At 48.0% G+C, this 19,092-nt stretch overlaps 1 protein-coding gene across 14 annotated transcripts in view; it reads right to left on the bottom strand.

Moving 5' to 3' along the window:
• The window catches only part of PI4KB (phosphatidylinositol 4-kinase beta), a 37,261-nt gene that overhangs the window by 4,194 nt on the left and 13,975 nt on the right, over window positions 1-19,092 (bottom strand). For 8 of the 14 annotated variants that reach the window (XM_033196333.1, XM_033196336.1, XM_033196337.1 and 5 more), the window contains 7 exons: window positions 14,487-14,531; window positions 11,838-12,065; window positions 10,471-10,698; window positions 7,563-7,672; window positions 6,583-6,687; window positions 6,233-6,356; window positions 3,024-3,289 (listed from right to left, as the gene is read on the bottom strand). In XM_033196333.1, coding sequence (XP_033052224.1) covers window positions 3,024-3,289; window positions 6,233-6,356; window positions 6,583-6,687; window positions 7,563-7,672; window positions 10,471-10,698; window positions 11,838-12,065; window positions 14,487-14,531 — 1,106 coding nt within the window. The remainder of the gene's footprint in view (window positions 1-3,023; window positions 3,290-6,232; window positions 6,357-6,582; window positions 6,688-7,562; window positions 7,673-10,470; window positions 10,699-11,837; window positions 12,066-14,486; window positions 14,532-19,092) is intronic. The other 6 variants (XM_033196343.1, XM_033196346.1, XM_033196347.1 and 3 more) reach the window with 1 other exon arrangement.

The following is a 19,092-nucleotide window of genomic DNA, read 5'->3' as shown; positions in this document are numbered from 1 at the left end:
TTGAGACCAGCCTGGCCAACATGTTGAAACCCTGAAACCCCGTCTCTAATAAAAATACAAAAATTAGCTGGGTGTGGTGGCACATGCCTGTAATCCCAGCTAATCAGGAGGCTGAGGTGGGAGAATCACCTGAACCCTGGGAGGCTGAGGTTGCAGTGAGCCGAGATCACGCCACTGCACTCCAGCACAACAGCCTGGACAACTCCGTCTCACAAAAAAAAAAAAAAATTACATTCTCCTATAGCTCTCAAATGCAGAGCCTGGGTCCATTTGTAGGGCTGGCAGGGTGGAATGAGCACAGAGTCTAATAGCTACCTGACTATTTCCCTCATGAGGAAACACGTATCTGACAGGGTTTTCATCTGGTTTAAATATAAGAATGTCAGGCCATGGCAGAACTTAATAGATACTAGATTTCCTTTTTTTTGAAACAGAGTCTCACTCTGTCGCCCAGGCTGGAGTACAGTGGTGCGATCTTGGCCCACTGCAACCTCCACTTCCTGGGTTCAAGTGATTCTCCTGCCTCAGCCTCCCGAGTAGCTGAGAATACAGGCGCCTGCCACCACACCCGGCTAATTTTTTATTTTTAGTAGAGATGGGGTTTCATGGTGTTGGTCGTGTTGGTCTTGAACTCCTGACCTCAGCTGATTCGCCCACCTCGGCCTCCCAAAGTGCTGAGATTACAGGCGTGAGCCACCACGCCCAGCCTAAGACTAATTTTTACTTTTATTTTTTGAGATAGAGTCTCGGTGTCACCCAGGCTGTTGTGCAGTGGCGCAATCTTGTCTCAATGCAACCTCCATCTCCTGGGTTCCAGCAATTGTCCTGCTTCAGCCTCCCGAGTGGCTGGGATTAGAGGCATGCGCCACCACGCCTGGCGAATATTTGGTATTTTTAGTAGAGATGGGGTTTTGCCATGTTGGTCAGGCTGGTCTTAAACTACTGACCTCAAGTGATTCACCTGCCTCAGGCTCCCAAAGTGTTGGGATTACAGGCATGAGCCATTGCATCCGGACTAGATGCTAGATTTCTAATAAACTGCTCTGTTAGCTAGCTAGCTAGCTAGCTAGTTATTTTGGTATTTTTAGACAGGGTCTCGCTCTGTTGCCCTTAACCTCCTGCTCAAGTGATCCTCCCACCTCAGCCTCTGAAGCAGCTGGGACCACAGCTGTATCCCACCATGCTCGGCTAATTTTTGTTTATTTTTTTGTAAAGACAGGATCTCATTAGGTTGCCTAGGCTGGTCTTGAATTCCTGGGCTCAAGCGATCCTCCTGCCTCGGCCTTGTTAGCTAGATCTTCTTTTTTTTTGAGACTCGCCCTGTTGCCCGGACTTAAGTACTGTGGCATGATCTTGGCTCACTGCAATCTCTGCCTCCTGGGTTCAAGCAATTCTCCTGCCTCACCTCCCGAGTAGCTGGGATTACAGGTGTGTATCACCAAGCCCAGTTTATTTATATATATACTTTTTTTTGAGTTTGAGTTTCACCCTTGTCGCCCAGCCTGGAGTGCAATGGCGCCATCTCGGCTCATTGCAACCTCTGCCTCCCGGGTTCAAGTGATTCTCCTGCTCAGCCTCCCAAGTAGCTGGGATTACAGGCGCCTGCCAGCATGCCCAGCTGATTTTTTTTTTGTATTTTTAGTAGAGACGGGGTTTCACCATGTTGGCCAGGCTGGTCTCGAACTCCTGACCTCACGTGATCCGCCCACCTCAGCCTCCTAAAGTGCTGGGATTATAGGTATGAGCCACCACACCTAGCCATTGTTAGCTAGATTTTTTTTTTTTTTTTTTTTGAGACGGAGTCTCGCTCCGTCACCCAGGCTGGAGTGCAGTGGCCGGATCTCAGCTCACTGCAAGCTCCGCCTCCTGGGTTTACGCCATTCTCCTGCCTCAGCCTCCCGAGTAGCTGGGACTACAGGCGCCCACCACCTCGCCCAGCTAGTTTTTTGTATTTTTTAGTAGAGACGGGGTTTCACCGTGTTAGCCAGGATGGCCTCGATCTCCTGACCTCGTGATCCGCCCGTCTCGGCCTCCCAAAGTGCTGGGATTACAGGCTTGAGCCACCGCGCCTGGCCTGTTAGCTACATCTTAATGGGCCACCATGTTACTGGAAACCCCAGCAGCACCGGCCACTGTATTTCCGCCTTCCCAGTACAGCTGCCCTATGCCGAGGCAGAAACGGAACTTGTGGGGGCATTCAGGGTCACTGTTGGGAGAAACTCTGAGAAGGCAGGGCCTAGGTGGTGTAATTATCTCTGTACATTATCTGCCTCACCTACATGTGTAGTTAGGTTTCATCAAGGTCATGTGATATTGAAAAAAAATGACAGCTCTGGGCAAAACAACAGACACTTAAAAGCTGTGGAAATCATATGCTGGAATAAGAAGTGAGAAGAGTTCATGGCTGAGAGTTTCCACTTAATCTCCATCATGTTTCTCCTTTCTGCTCTCAGTCACTAACCACTACCCTTAGTGCCAGGCCCTATTATCTCTCGCTTTGTTGCTAAACGCCCAATTACATCCACCTTCACCCACCATGCCACAGGGCATTTACTCAACACAGACTGAATCATGTCATTCCTCTGCCTGCAAAATAAAACACCTAAGCTTCACAATGAAGGCCCTTCTTCAACTGGCCTCAATTTACCTGCCTGATGGTACCACCTCCTATTCCATTGCCATGCAGTGCAGTCTGTGCTTTAATCACATTCAATTATTTCTTCTAGCTGGGATGTACCTTCTCTGCAGCTTCCTCTGTCATCATTCTCCCTTGTTCTTGAAGACCCTGCTCACTCAAACCCTTAGTCCTCCCATAAATCCTTCATTTCTTTGCCCTTTTACCCTAGTTCTTATTAGTCTGCCTCCTGACTTAATGTCATGTGAACACATCTGTCTCTGCTTAAAATATATTGTTCCATTTTTCACATCTTTGCCATGGAGGGCAGTGATAAGTAATTGAGAACTACACACGAAGGGATGGAGAGAACCCTGGAGAAATGTTAGGATGAGCAGAAGTCACCTACCTGTCCTTGACTTGCAGCAGGTAGCAGACCAAGCAGTACCCAGCACAACTTTGCACAAAATTTCGCTGGGCACTGAGGAATGCCTCAGTGGTGTAACTGCCATGCTCCTGTAGAAAGTAATCGAGCAAGGAGAGCTGTGACTGTTTCTTCACCTGATGGATGGACACAGCGTTGACCACTGGTTCAATCATGCCACTATCAGCCGAAATCACAAGAATCTTGTATGGCTTGATCCAAAGGGGCACTCGCTCCTGTTCCCAAATGGACTGTGAGGAGACATGGAGGATACAGGACTCTTATCTTTCTCCAAACTAGAGAAGGAGGCTAAAACACCTCCCTTTCTCTAACCTCTCTCCTTGCTGGCACTGGATTCCAAGCCATCAAGTGAGTAAGACTCACTTAACCCAGTAAGAATCAGGAAGTTTTGAAAGGAAGTCTAGGGCCTGACAAAGTCAGGAAACTACACTTAGGTATGTGGGAAAAGGTATCACATAAGTAGAAAGTCCAAGAGAGGCAGGGAGAACAGGGAACTTCACTATCCCCTCTCAAGCAGGGAGAATGGGAGCTGTAAGTTCAAATAATAAGAAAAAAGAGGCCAGGTGCGGTGGCTTATGCTTGTAATCCCAGCACTCTGGGAGACCAAGGAGGGTGGATCACCTGAGGTCAGGAGTTTAAGACCACCCTGGCCAACCTCAGTAGAGAGTGAAACCTTGTCTCTACTAAAAATACAGAAATTAGCCAGGCGTGGTGGTGCATGCCTGTAATCCCAGCTACTCAGGAGAATCGCTTGAACCCAGGAGGTGGAGGTTGCAGTGAGCCAAGATTGCACCACTACCCTCCAGCCTGGGCGACAAAGCGAGACTCACTAAAAAGAAGAAAAAAAAAAAAAAAAAAAAAAAAGGATTTAGGTCCAGAGAAGACTTCTCTGGAAAATGAAAATATTTATATGGTATAAAGAACAGTATTTAGGCCGGGCGCGGTGGCTCAAGCCTGTAATCCCAGCACTTTGGGAGGCCGAGACGGGCGGATCATGAGGTCAGGAGTTTGAGACCATCCTGGCTAACACGGTGAAACCCCGTCTCTACTGAAAAATACAAAAAGCTAGCCGGGCGAGGTGGCGGGCGCCTGTAGTCCCAGCTACTCGGGAGGCTGAGGCAGGAGAATGGCGTAAACCCGGGAGGCGGAGCTTGCAGTGAGCTGAGATCCGGCCACTGCACTCCAGCCTGGGCGACAGAGCAAGACTCCGTCTCAAAAAAAAAAAAAAAAGAACAGTATTAAACAAATTAAGTGGCTTGCAGGTGACTAACCCAGGGGGATCAGAAAATCAATATTTCAGCACACTATAACCTACCTGCTACAGACCATTTGGGAAGTTTTTATGTTGTTTGTTTTTTAAAGGGGGAGGACCAAATTATTATTATTTAAAAATGTGGGCTGGTCATGGTGGCTCACGCCTGTAATCCCAGCACTTTGGGAGGCCGAGGCGGGTGGATCACGAGGTCAGGAGATCAAGACCATCCTGGCTAACACAGTGAAACCCCGTCTCTACTAAAAATACAAAAAATTAGCTGGGCATGGTGGTGGGTGCCTGTAGTCCCAGCTACTCGGGAGGCTGAGGCAGGAGAATGGCGTGAACCCGGGAGGCGGAGCTTGCAGTGAGCTGAGATCCGGCCACTGCACTCCAGCCTGGGCGACAGAGCGAGACTCCGTCTCAAAAAAAAAAAAAAAAAAAAAAAATAGAAATCAATTTAGAGAAATGAACCCCATGTTTACAATGATTGTGCCACAGATTTAAACTTCAGTAGTGCATTAGTAAACTTCACATTTAGATCTTCAGTTTGAGATCTGATAGCATTTCTTGAAAAAATCTCAGTGTCTTGTATAAATAAATTGGTCTTCCATGTGTCTTAGCACACACTTAACACTAGGAGAAGGTGGGTCACTAAACTTTGCCTTAGCAAAATTTTTTGCCTTAGCAAAAAAAAGTGAGTTTCTGGCTCACTTCAGTTAGAGATGCTGATTTCTTCGGCCAGTCGTGGTGGCTCACACCTGTAATCCCAGTACTTTGGGAGACAGATGGGCAGATCACCTGAGGTTGGGAGTTCGAGACCAGCCTGGCTCACATGGAGAAACCCTATGTCTACTAAAAATACAAAATTAGCCGGGTGTGGTAGTGCATCCCTATAATCCCAGCTACTTGGGAAGGCTGAGGCAGGAGAATTGCTTGAACCTGGGAGGCAGAGGTTGCGAGATCGCGCCATTGCACTCCAGTCTGGACAACAAGAGCAAAACCCCATCTCAAAAAAAAAAGAAATGCTGATTTCTTCAAATGCATATTTTTCTTAGAGACAGGGTCTTACTATGTTGATCAGGCTGGAGTGCAGTGGCTATTCAGTCTCGATCCTTTTACTGATCAGCACAGGAGTCCTGACCTGCTCCATTTCCAACCTGGGCCAGTTCACCCCTCCCTTAGGCAACCTGGTGGTCCCGTTCCCAGGAGGTCACCATATTGATGACGAACTTAGCGCGGAAACCCAATTGGCATAGCGGACTATAGCCCAGAACTCCTGGGCTCAAGACATCCTCCCGCCTCAGCCTCCTGACTAGCTGAGATTACAGGCCCATGCCAGGGTGCCAGCCCATCTTGGAAGTTTTGATCTAAAAGGCAAACGCAGCACTCTAAAGTTCAGACTTGGAACAGGGCAGGTTGCAGGTCACAAAAGGGCCAAAAGAGGCCGCTGTGGAGTTGTTCCTATGGCTATTCTTCCCAGGGGAAAGTTGCACTAGCTTTTCTTTACTCTGCTTTTGTTTTAGACCTGGGCAGGAAGGTGGTCCCCAGCAGAATAATCTGTGTAGTCACCTCAGGTTAGCTGGAGTTGGGCTGAGTTCCCCTCCTCTCTCCTTTTTTTTTTTTTTTTTGACAGAGTCTTGCTCTGTCGCCCAGGCTAGATTGCAGTGGCGCGATCCTGGCTCACTGCAACCTCCACCTCCTGGGTTCAAGTGATTCTCCTGCCTCAGCCTCCTGAGTAGCTGGGATTACAGGCACCTGTCACTGTGCCCAGCTAATTTTTGTATTTTTAGTAGAGACAAGGTTTCACCATCTTGGCCAGGCTGATCTTGAACTCCTGACCTAGTGATCCAACTGCCTCGGCCTCCCAAAGTGCTGGGATTACAGCCACTGTGCCTGGCCTCTCCTTCTCTTCTCTTACCTGCAGTTGCTTCAACACCTGAAAGGCCAGAAGCTCTTGCCGAAGGTCATCCCCACACTTGACAATGACTGACAGGAGCCGCCAATTGGGGAGATGGCCATAGGGGGAGCCCTCTCTGATCCGCCTGTGAAGAGAGAAGTAAAGGGTGTCAAAGGTTGATGCCACAGTGAGGACAAGAGACATAGCTTCCACAAAAAATCCCAAGCAAATGCCCCATAGGGCAAGGACCCAGACAGCCTGTGAGTCTGACAGATTTTTTTGGAGGCTGATGGACAATAAAGTTGGTACAGTGAGCCCCTGCAACTGCCTCTGAGCTTTGAGAGGTGTTCAGAGACCCACACCGAACTCACCGTACTTTCTCCTGCCAGGGCTCTTTGAGAGCAACTGCAGAAGGATCTTCTGGGTCTCGTTTGAAGGCTGTTGGGGTATGAGCCAGCTGTTCCGAAAGGCGCCGGCTGTCAGGAAGAAAATACATCATTTGCTTGGAGGAGCGACCCACAAGCCCCATGCCCAGTCTATACTGACATTTCCTGCACTGTCTCCTGGATTCTGGGCACACGAAGATAGGAACCCAGGCTGAACGGGACTCATGGAAGAAAACATAACCAGTGACACCTTTTTGCTAACTTAGTGATTGTAGTCATGTTAAAATTAAGATTACCAGGCTCTCCATATTCCTCTACCAAGACTGATTCAGAATGGGTGTCTCTAGAATCTGCATTTTTTTTTTTTTTTTTTTTGATAGAGTTTCGCTCTGTCTCCCAGGCTGGAGTGCAATGGCGTGATCTCAGCTCACTGCAAGCTCCGCCTCCCAGGTTCATGTCATTCTCCTGCCTCAGCCTCCCAAGTAGCTGGGACTACAGGCGCCCGCCACCACACCCGGCTAAATTTTTTTTTGTATTTTTTTAGTAGAGACGGGGTTGCACGTGTTAGCCAGGAGTCTCGATCTCCTGACCTTGTGATCCACCCACCGCGGCCTCCCAAATGTTGGTATTACAGGTGTGAGCCACCGCACCTGGCCTAGAATCTGCATTTTCAACAAGGCCTCCTTCCTCCCTCTGGATTCTGACAAACAGTTGCTTTGAGACCCCACTTTGAGACACACTGCTCGAACTCCTTCCTGGGGTGCTTTTTTTTTTGAGATGGAGTCTCGCTCTGTTGCCCAGGCTGGAGTGCAGTGGTGTGATCATGGCTCACTGCCAGCTCCGCCTCCTGGGTTCATGTCATTCTCCTGCCTCAGCCTCCCGAGTAGCTGGGACTACAGGCGTCCGCCACCACGCCCGGCTAATTTTTTTGTATTTTTAATAGAGGCAATGTGATCTGGCCATACCGGATGTCCCCTGCTGCAATGAACACAGGCTCCTTGCTCTCCTGGCTAGTGATGCTGTCCACAGAGAACTGGGAGATGTTGTCACAGCTGTTGGTATGCACTTCGGGGAGCTGGAGATAGCAGGGGAGTGCTGGTCAGAAGTGCTAAGTATAGGTCTCCTGTCTTTCCCCTCCTGCTTGCTTGCTATCACTGCAGCATGCTCATCCCTCCCTTTCAAACTCTGCTTATACACCATGTTGATTACTTGGACCCCAGGCTGCCCAGAGCAGCATTTCTCAACATGTGAACTACCTGTATCAGAATTACCCAGAATGCAGACTCCCAGGCCCCACCATCAATCTGAATTAGAATTACTGGGAATGGGATCTGAAAGTCTGAATTTTTAACAAGTTCTCCAGAAGACTTCCAATGCACTGAAGTTTGCAAACCCCTGCCAGGACCATCATAGGAGCTCAAAATTTCAGCCTCACTGAGAACCCCTCAAGGCTAGGGATGTGTTCTCCCCTAGAGTCCAAAGCAGACCCTCCGCAGACTAGCTTCTGACAGTTTTTCTTCAATCTAAGTCATTCAATCTTATCTTCTCATCTCTCTCTAACTACAGAATATTCTACCAGACCCCAAGGCCCATGTCAAGTCTCTTCTCTCCTTTATACCAGAGAATTTCTTCTCAACTCCATTTGTCACCTAGTACACACTGCTTTGTTGTATATCTAAATTTTTTTTTCTTAAATGTCTAATTTCTCCAATTGGACTGTAAGCTCAAAGGCAGAGATTCTGTCTTTTGGCAGAGTGAAACCTGGCTGTGGGGTTTTTTTTTTTTTTTGAGATGGAGTCTCGCTCTGTCGCCCAGGCTGGAGTACAGTGGTTGGATCTCAGCTCACTGCAAGCTCCGCCTCCCGGGTTCACGCCATTCTCCTGCCTCAGCCTCCCGAGCAGCTGGGACTATAGGTGCCTGCCACCTCGCCCTGCTAGTTTTTTGTATTTTTTTTTTTTTTTTTTTTAGTAGAGATGGGTTTTCACCATGTTAGCCAGGATGGTCTCGATCTCCTGACCTCGTGATCCGCCCGTCTCGGCCTCCCAAAGTGCTGGGATTACAGGCTTGAGCCACTGCGCCGGGTGTTTTTTTTTTTTTTTTTTTTTTAAGATGGAGTTTCGCTCTTGTTGCCCAGGCTGGAGTGCAATGGTGCAATCCTGGCTCACGGCGACCTCCATCTCCCGGGTACAAGTGGTGATTCTCCTGCCTCAGCCTTCCGAGTAGCTGGGATTACAGGTGTGCGCCACCATGCCTGGCTAATTTTTTGTATTTTTAGTAGGAATGGGGTTTTACCATGTTAGCCAGGCTGGTCTTGAACTCCTGACCTCAGGTGATCCGCCCACCTCAGCCTCCCAAAGTCCTGGAATCACAGGTGTGAGCCACCACGCCTGACCCTGGCTGTGTTTTTGGTTTGTTTTGTTTTAAGACAGGGTCTCACTCTGTCGGCCAGGCTGAAGTGCAATGCTGTGATCTTGGCTCTCTGCAGCCTCCGCTTCCCAGATTCAAGTGATTCTTGTGCTTCAGCCTCCCAAGTAGCTGGGATTACAGGTATGCTCCACCACACCCGGCCTTTTTTTTTTTCTTTCGAGACGGAATTTTGCTTGTCACCCAGGATGAAGTGCAGTGGCGTGATCTTGGTTCACTGCAATCTCTGCCTCCTGGGTTGAAGCAATTCTACTCCCTCAGCCTCCCGATTAGCTGAAATTACAGGCACATGCCACCACACCTGGCTAATTTTTGTATTTTTAGTGGAGATGGGGTTTCACCATGTTGGCCACACAGGTCTCGAACTCCTGACCTCAGATGATCCACTCGTCTCGTCCTCCCAAAGTGCTGGGATTACAGACGTGCGCCACTATACCTGGCATAATTTTTCTATTTTTAGTAGAGATGGAGTTTCACTTTGTTGGCCAGGCTGGTCTTGAAATCCTGACCTCCAGTGATCCACCCACCTCGGCCTCCCAAAGTGTTGTGATTACAGGTGTAAGCCACCGCACCTGGCCAGCTGTGTTAATAGCTCTACATAAAATTCTGCTCTGGCTCTTCATGCCCCAGAATAAAGTCCAAGTTTCTTTCCCCAGCTTACAGGGTCCTTCCTGTAGCCTGGTCCATGCCCACGTGTCCAGTCTTATTCTTCACCACTTCTTACCCCACACCTGCACATCACAGCCAGACAAAATTTCTTTCAGTTCCTATAATGGCCCAAGCTCCCTTTTGTCTTCTGGCCTTTGTACGCAGTGTTCCCTCTGTCCAGCAGTCTTTGCCCAGCTAATTCCTACCCATGCTTCCAGCCTCAGCTGAGAGATTATTTCCTCCAGGAAATCTCTTGTGATGCCTGCCCTAAGTCTGGTGCTCCTATAATGTCCTATCCTTTCCACCATGACCTGGCTCTCAGCACACTACAACTACTTGCTTACTGGCCTTGTTCTCTTTCCAGTTAGGTCATAAACCCCTTGTAGGCAGGGGCCAAGTATTGTTCACTAGCACATAGCACTCAGGTCCGGCACATAGAAGGCCCTCAATAAATATTTCTTGAATGAATTAATGTATGACTTCTCATCCTCTGTTATTCTATGACAATTTTATATAGGTGTTCAATAAATATTTTCATTAAATTTCCCTCACTCCCCTTGGCCTAGAAGTTCCTCTTTACATTTAAATCTGAATTCTTTCACCAGGAAAACGAGCTCCACCTGAATCTATTCCAGACTAGAGTTGTTCAGAGCTTTCTCCCTCTTACCTCTCACTACCTACACCACTCATTTGGGTACTTGCCTTACCCTGCCTTGGGGTATGCTGCCTTGTTTCCAACATAGTGACAGCTCCTGGAGAAAGCTCCTGTGCCCCAGCATTACCTCCTTGAAGCTTCCTCACCTCCACTTGCAGCTCGCCTATGTCATCCACCGACCAGGCCTCATCATCGTTGTCATAGTTGGGCACAGTGCTGAAGCTGCCAGCTCGCTGCTCATGGGTAATACCACATTCGGGCAAGTTCTCTACGGACCTCGTACTCCGAATTCGGTTCTCAGGGATTCGGGCAGGGACACTGGTGGTGTCAAAGTTTTCACATTCAAGGACTTCCACATAAATCAGGTAGGGAGCCTAGGGGAAGAGTGAGAACAGTATTTGCAACTTACTTCCACCACTCACCCCCAAATCTCAACTCCGTTAGCAAGGTTCTTCCTGCCGGCCTTTCTCCTAGTTCCAGCCTTCATCCAATAGTCCCCTGAAACTACGAACAAATGTTTCAACTGAGCTCCAAAATGTACAGATGATGCATTTGGGCCAAACCACTCTAGACTATTAATTACAGCCTGTAAGGGAGGCCTAGATGCCTCTGTGGGCTTGTCCTGAAGACAGGGCCCAGGGAGCTACAGTGGACAAAAAGACTGGGACAAAGCTGGGTACTGTCCCAAGGAGCATCCCAAACTTCAATATTTCCTTTGAAAGAAAAATATGGGCCAGGCACGGTGGCTCATGCCTGTAATCCCAGCACTTTGGGAAGACGAGGCGGGTGGATCATGAGGTCAGGAGTTCAAGACCAGCCTGGCCAAGATGGTGAAACCCCGTCTCTACTAAAACTACAGAAAGTAGCCAGGCACGGTGGCAGGCGCCTGTAATCCCAGCTACTCAGGAGGCTGAAGCAGGAGAATCACTTGAACCTAGGTGACAGAGGTTGCAGTAAGCCAAGATTGCGCCATTGCACTCCAGCCTCAGTGACAGAGTGAGACTCCGTCTCAAACAAAAAAGAAGAAGAATCTGAACCATGAATATCATGAATATTCCAGTCAGCATACACATTCAGCTAATTCTCTCCAGTGTGAATTGGGCATCCTTCTCTCCTTCTGTCTGCTCACTCTGATCAGAAAAGGTCTTAGAAACAAAATATTTCTCTATGCTTATGGTTGCTGTATCTGCAAAGCTCAAGAGTTATAGAAGGGCTGGAGAAGAGCTACCAAAATGACCATAAGGTGTGGTGAAGAACAATTCTCCTAAGATATAGCAAGAAGGAAGCTAAAAAGATTATGTTTCTTTGGTCCAGAAAAACAAAGCCCAAAACAAAGGAGGGCTCTCAAAATCACAATCGCACCGAGACAGGGTCATGGTCGACATACGCATCATGAACTATGACGGGAGACTAGGATGTTGGTGGGGGCATCACTGGTCATACACACAAACCCTGAACAACCATGGGTGAAGAGTCACATCCAGGGTAGGGGTTTGGGCCAGAACCCATCTACCTTGTCCTTGGAGTTGAGGACAACAGCCTGTGTGTGGGGTACACGGACCACGTGGTGGTCAAAGCCAGCAGTGGGCAGCCAGACTCGGGCAGGGAGCTTATGGTTGAGCAGGGAGAGCTCTGAGATCAGCCTCTGTGTCTTCTGCTCTTTGGTGGGGAGTGTGGCCAGCCGCTTGCCGATCGCCATCAGGGACTTGATGAATTCTCTCTCAGGAGCCAGTCGAACAGGCTACAGGGGTTTGGGGTAAGACAAAAGATAGTGAAGAAACCATATAATACAATGGCCCACCCACTCAGTCACTCCTGGCCATGCAGGCCGGGGACCCCAGTATCTGGAGAACTTCAAGAAAGGAACTGCTTTTTAGTCTTAGTAGGCGCTTCCACCCACCCTTCACAGCTTGAATTGAGAATAGCCAGCACATTCCTTCCCTATAGGCTATCCTTGAGGGTAAGGGAGGCCATGAGTCCAGGTAACTAGGATGCACCCCTCTTCTCTTGAACTTGGGTTCCTTAAGGACTGTACCAAGGCTTCAGAGTGAGCAGGGGGACAACATCTGGATAGGTTAGCCAGGGACACAGACAGAAGAGCTGCTTACATCTGAATTGTTTCACCCTTCTCAAGAACAGGGTTGTCCCTCTCCCCATCTGGATCCCTGGGCTAGATCTCTGCCGAGGGGCTCTGCCAAGTCCCGCAAGGCTAGAGAAGGGAGCCCCACATCAATATTTCCACTTTCAAAGAGGGAAGATGCTCGTCATTCAAATTACTTCTGTTGATTTCCATGGTATCCCCCGTCCGTCCCACAATCTCTTACAAGGCGTCAATGCACATGCAGGGGATGGAAAGAGTATGAGCTGATGAGCAGAATTTGCATTAATCAAGGAGAAAGAAAAAGCAGATGGAAGGAGGCAGGTGGATGGAGAAAGCAACAGCTCCTTTTAGCCCTTGATGATGGCCCTGAAGGCCTGTCTCTTTTAGTGACACCTCTTTGGGTCCTCTTCCCCTACCTCTCAGTGACTAGGTTCCCCATATGAATTCCCTGCTGTGAGTTTGGCTCCTTGTGCTGGGCAATTCAGTCATCCTCAGAACGAGCAAGGTTGGTCTGGGAAGTAAGGTGCAGGTGGGGAAAAAGAGGGACTCAGCTAGACATGAAGAAGGGCTCTCTTTCCAGTCTAAGCCCTTCTACTGTAAGGGGCATTTTATCAAGATAGCCACCCAACTCCCTATCCCATCTCCCCTCAGCTGGATAAGAACAATCTCTCCTCCTCTTGTAGAAACAGCATGTGACTCACCAAGCCTTTCTCTCCCTTTCCTTGTGTCTTGCTTAGTTTCTGGATTGAGAATTTCTATCCTTGCTCCCTCGCACTCTAAAAGAGCTTCTTTTGAAAACTGGGGAGTATCAGGTCTACCTCTCCATGTGCAACAGTGCCAGGATTCAAAGGAAAAGCTCAGCGTGGCCTTTGCCTCTTGGGAGATGACTCAGAGTGCCACATAGGGAATGAAAGAGGATGTCTGAATCCTTCAGGAATGCTTTAGGTGACATTGTTGGAAAGAGAAAAAGAAAAGGAAAACAATGGAATTGGGTTTCTAAGGTCCCTGAAAATATCCTGGGGGTAAAAGAGAAAGAAAATAAGAGGAAATTTGAAGACTCACTTCTTCCTTCATCTGAATCCACTCAGATGGCAACTGATCTCTGTCCCAAGAACCCTCTACCCCAAACCAATTCATAATCATCTTAGATTAGAAAAGGCAGAATTCCTTCCCATTCTCAAATCAGCATTTGGGTTAGGGGCCCCTAAGTTATGTGAGCATGTTGGAAATGTGACCCCAGGCCTCAAGAGAGAGGCTCTGCCACGTGGGAGGAGATAGGAATCATGACTGAAAGGGGATTAGCACAGAACAGAGAAAACTGATTTGATAGACAAATCAAATAGAAAATATTAAAAAAATCATCCAAACTCCCAGAGGTCCTGCATTTCCTCTCACGTCTTTGCCCAGCAACAAGGTCCAAGACTCTGCGGGACCAAAGGGTCATGGGTTAGTCCAGAGGGTACAAGAAAGGAGAGGGGATTATGGAACATCCTGGGCAGTGAGCTGGAAAAAGGGAAGAACTCAGACCTGGAAAAAATGTGGTTGAAGTTAAAAAAGAAAACCAGTTGTGGGGAGGCAAAACTTTCCTTCAAGCCAAGTCCTATTTGTTTTTGGAGTCAGCTCACCAGCACAGGGCCTAACATTTAGAAGATTATTAATAAATATTTCATAATCTGATGGCAGAAGCCATGGGGAAAGGGTTCTGGGTGGGAGAAACAGGATCCTGGGGGTTTCTGCTAGGCAGTTTTTGGCTCCAATCCAGGAGTGAATTCTACCTCTCTCCCAGCTGTTTGCTCCAGACACTCAGGAGCTGGGGCCTGAGCAGCACTATATTCCAGCTGTCTCTGAGAGAAGGATCAGCTGAGCCTGGGCTCAGGATTTCCACCACAAAGGTCAGGGAGAGCAGATCTGGGAGGTCTGGAAGGGAGGAGCTGATCTCCCAGGAAGAAAAGGGGCATTTTAACTTCAGCCTTGGCCTGGGGGCTCAGAAGACCTGGGGACGGAGAGGAAATGCAGCCATTGGGGGAGCCTGCCACCCAGTCCCAGCCTGACCCCACTTACGGAACTGAATGAATTATCAATACTCTCGGTGCTGGAGGAGAGCTCCTGGGAAAGGGCCAGAGGGCAAAGGGAGAAGGAGGGGGTGGGAAGGGAGGGGAGAGAGACAAAGGTAAAGAATTTAGCTCCAACTTGGATCGTAACTGCTTCTCTAGTGAAGTTCTACCTTTCTGCTTTAATAAAAGAAAGTCAGCTCAGACATGCTACTTGCCCAGATGCTTGACCACTTGTGGGAGATGCTGGAAGGGCAGCTCAGACTTTAAGGTCAGAAGGACTGAAGAGACAAAGCAGCCTCTGCTTTTCACTTTATTCCCTTCTATTCTCAACTGAGTGGATCTTCCTTCTAGGCCAAAGCTCTAAAGCTGGGTCCCTAGGGCAGTAACTGTACTGCCAAGCTTCCCTGCTCTTTTTTTTTTTACCCACTCACATGCTCTCAACCAAATCCTTCTCCATGGGGATCACCACAGGACTGAACTTAACAAGCTGCATGGCTCCCACACTGGAAATCCCATGTTCCTCCAGCTTTTTGGAAATCTCAGGGAGGAAGAAAAGCTAAACTTTCAGTGGCAGGTATACCTCTTCTCTAATTAGCCTCGTTATCACCCTGGGAAGCTGAATCCCAACCTTGAACCTGTGTGACAAAGAGCATGCTAGACCAATGAGCCCAAAATCTCTGGGCTGGATGCTGATGGGAGAGAAGGATAAATCAATCTCCTATCTACCAAAACTCCTTAGGCTATCCTTAGGCTATCAGGCTATCCACATGACAATCAATATATTACAATTTTTTTATATAAGTTGGGGAGTTAGGTCCTAGCTATATCCATCTAGGCTGGATAGTCAGCTGTCCTATTTCCAGCCCAGAGGATTTATCTAAACATCACCCCATTCCTGTGTCATACGTGTCTGTGTGAAAAACAGGGGAAAGAGATGGTGTCAAACTCTCACTCAGCAGCTCTGAGGAAACACTCATGCACAGGGTTCATCCTGGGTTCTGTCCAACATGGTCTACCAGGGCAGGGAACGAGGCAGCACGTGTGCACAAATCTAGGTTGGGAGGACGTTGGTGTTGGGGGGTTGGACTTAAAAGACAAAGTCCTAAGAGCTCCCAGGGCAGGAGGGCAATGGTCAGTAAGTTTATACTCTGAAATCTGCTGAGTAGATTCAAGCATCCACTTGAACTCAGTTCCATGGTTTCAGTTCTATTCTAGCTGGAGGTCCTATAGTGAGGTCCTTCCTTCAAGAATGTGGGGACTGGAGCACTTTGAGGGAGAAGCCACACTTGGAAACATGCCCCTAAGGCAACAACTCTTCCATTTTGGGTAGAAGATGGTGGGAGAATTAAGGCAGTGAGGATGTCAGAGTCTATTATGACTTAGTGGTTCTATTTCTACCTATGAGCTGGTTGAAGGAACAGCAGGCAGGATATTGGCTCCCCAGCAAAGCTCCAGCTGATTCTCACAGACAGGTCCTGTCTGACTCATTAACAGCCCTGGCGGAAGGGAGGTATATCATGACCTGCTCCTCTCTCCTCCTACTCCCTGGGCTTCAGTCACTCATACTGAGTCAGCTCCAGGGAGTAAAGATGAAGCAAGAAGCTGACATCACACATCAAGCTAGAAGGCCTACTGGGGCTTCTAGTGTGACATGTGGCAGATTTCTCTGTACAAAGGTTGCAGTTCTGAAAAGACAAAGCTAATCTACTAACAGTGTCATTATGTGGGGGAGGGTGTGGTACCTAAATCACTCTCTCCTCTTAGCTCCCCCATTCTATACCAAAATATTTGCCATTTGGTTACAAATGGAAGGGCAAACTGCCTGAGCAGAGTTCCCCAACTAGGCTGACAAAATGGCTTTGAAGAGGCAGGCTTTGAGGAGCAATGGTGGAAAATGTGAAAAATCAGCGCAAAGCCTTCTGACTGTGGGAGACAGTGTAAAGGATTCCTCATAGTAAGAAAGAGAACACTGTGAGAGGTGAGCAGAGAACAGCTCTGCAGGGAGACCATGGGCAGGAAGAGAACTGTACATGCTGACCCTGAGCCTCTTCTTTGAGGCCCGACCTCACCCTTGGGAGCTCCTCTACTGGTGGTGGGAGCACAGTATTAAACTCAGAACCTAAAACGAAGCAAGAGATTGGAAGCAGAGTGTTAGGGTCTACCTAGAGATTCTCCTAAAGTATCTCTACTCAGGCGTTAATTATGTGCCTCATTTCAGTAAGCTGTATATTTCCTGCTTATGGCAGAAAACAACTTTTTCAAGAGAGTCACAAACTAAACAGTTCCCTAGATACTGGGGTTTTCATTATTACTTTACATGTTCCTAGAGGGAAGGATAACATTTTATCCCCCATCCTCCACAGCCTCTAGCACATGGCTTTGCACATTGTACAAGGTCAATAACTACATGTTGAGTGAATGAATGTTACATGAAAGGGAAGAAGGATGAGTAAACGGAAAACCAATTCCTTTGGTATTTAGGGGACAAAGGCCTTGACAGACATATCCTCAAAATGCCAAAGGGGCTGGGTCTAGTCACTCATGCCTGTAATCCCAGTGACTTGGGAGGCTGAGGCGAGAGAATCACTTGAAGCCAGGAGTTTGAGACTAGCTTGGGCAACACAGCAAGACCTCATCTTTACAAAAAAATTTTTTTAATTAGCCAGACGTTGTGGTACACAGCTGTAGTCCCAGGTACTTGGGAGGTTAAGGTGGGAGGACTCCTTGAGCCCAGGAGTTAAAAGCTACAGTGAGTTATGACTGTGCCATTGCACACCAGCCTGGGCAACAGAGCAAGACCCTGTTGCAAGAAAAAGGGCGGACAGACAGATGGACGGGTGGGCGAAAAGAAGGACGGACGGACGGACACACAGAAGGAAGGAAAAGGGTTGGGAGAGACCCCTGTGCTGGAGACTCTAATGCTTAGAAACCTAGTGATATTCATGTTTCTCTCTGTCTCTTTCTTGCTCTTCCATTTTCTGAGGAGCCATAGTGAATTCAGGTATTTCATTCTGTCAGTATCAGATAACACTGGAGTGCCTGGGAACATAGTATCTCCTTCCTTTCCTGGATCTAGTGACCCAAGATAAGGAGTCAGGTTGGAAAGAATGGCAGCTACAGAACCCACCCTAAACGACATAAGTATTCACCTAATACCTGCCTCTCAGTGCCATCCATAATCTTATCCTGGAGTGGGAGTTAGATGCAAGGGAAGAGGGACCAAGGATCAGCAGAGTAAGAAAAGTCCTGAGGCCTCATATTTTCTGGTCCTAAGACGAGCACTACAAAATGGATACAGAGAAAAGCCAAGCCTGACAAGAGGCACCAAGGAATTCACTTCCAGCTGCTCACCCTCTGCTACAGGTTTGACCCCAAGATGAGACAGCTATCCAACCCTTTATGTTCCACCAGAATCTGGATGACTCTTCTTGTTCTGCAGCAACTTCCCTTCATGACCCAGGGCTCTGCTGCCAAGCTCAACCAGAAATGAAAATGATCCATTCTAGCTCTGACAACAGTTTTGGCTTTGCCTGTGCATGGATGTGGAAGCTTACATGGCCATAGCCTGGGCCGTTCTTCCCACATGGCTTCTAACAGCTGGGGACCTCGGGAAGTACATATTGAGAAACAACCAAGGCAGTTCAGCTGAATGATTATGAGCACCAGCTGGAGATTTGAGTCCTGGTCTGACATTCACTAGTTGAGGGACCTTGGGCAAAATATCTAATCTTTCCAAGCCTCAGTTTCCTTGTTGGTAAAATAATACCTGTCTCTCAGCATGGTTGTGAGGATTACATGTAAAGTACTTGGCAAGATGCCTGGCACATAAGTGCTGAATAAATGTTAGCACTTTTAACTTTACCATTATTAAATTATCCTAACAAAATTCCAAATTTCCAGAGAGCAGGCTCTATAGTTTCCCTCCTCTTCCTTGTCTCTAGTCACTCTGACTTCCCTCTATTTGAAAGAAGTCGCATTGTATCAAAAACATGGGTGGGTTATATGTCCCACAGAGGCAGATGCCAGGACCACAGCTATATGCATTTTTCAGAAAGTGCAAATTCCTACTTTTTTTCTCCCTTCTTTTCTAGGCTGGGCTGGAGGCCAGGAGGGAAGCCTGGCCAATGGTGAGTCAGAGAGGAGGACTGGAGCACCATTGTCTGGCTAGGACACCAGGTCACTGACACTTGGTAGTTTACTGGGCAGCTTTCTCTGCTATCTGTCCAGATGTGGAGTGAAGAGTAGGTATAACCTATTCATGTGGCCATCTCTTTCCTGCTCTGTATCCTAAATTATACCTCCAACTGCTGTTGTAACTTCCTCTTCTTCCCAGCCTCCAGGTCCTTGACTAGGTACTAGATTTACTCTATACGAAGAGTGCTTTCTCTTCCCTTTGTGCTTCTCCCAAATGGTATGGGAAAGATACCAGCAAGGCACTCTTTCCCACAAGGAAAGGCAGGCAATAAAGGCATTCTCCAGATACCTCAGTGATAGAGAATGAACCTTACACTTATGTCAACAAAAGGTAGGATCTTCAGGGGGTAGTGAAAAGGGATTAGATTGTGAGTAGGAGTGGCCAGGAGAATGAAGCTGATATTCTATCTAACATCTCC

This window comes from Trachypithecus francoisi, unplaced genomic scaffold, assembly GCF_009764315.1.
Source record: "Trachypithecus francoisi isolate TF-2019V2 unplaced genomic scaffold, Tfra_2.0 Lachesis_group5, whole genome shotgun sequence".
Lineage (NCBI taxonomy): Eukaryota > Metazoa > Chordata > Mammalia > Primates > Cercopithecidae > Trachypithecus > Trachypithecus francoisi.
The sequence above is the reverse complement of the archived record's forward strand: the minus strand, read 5'-3'. Positions and strand labels throughout refer to the sequence as shown.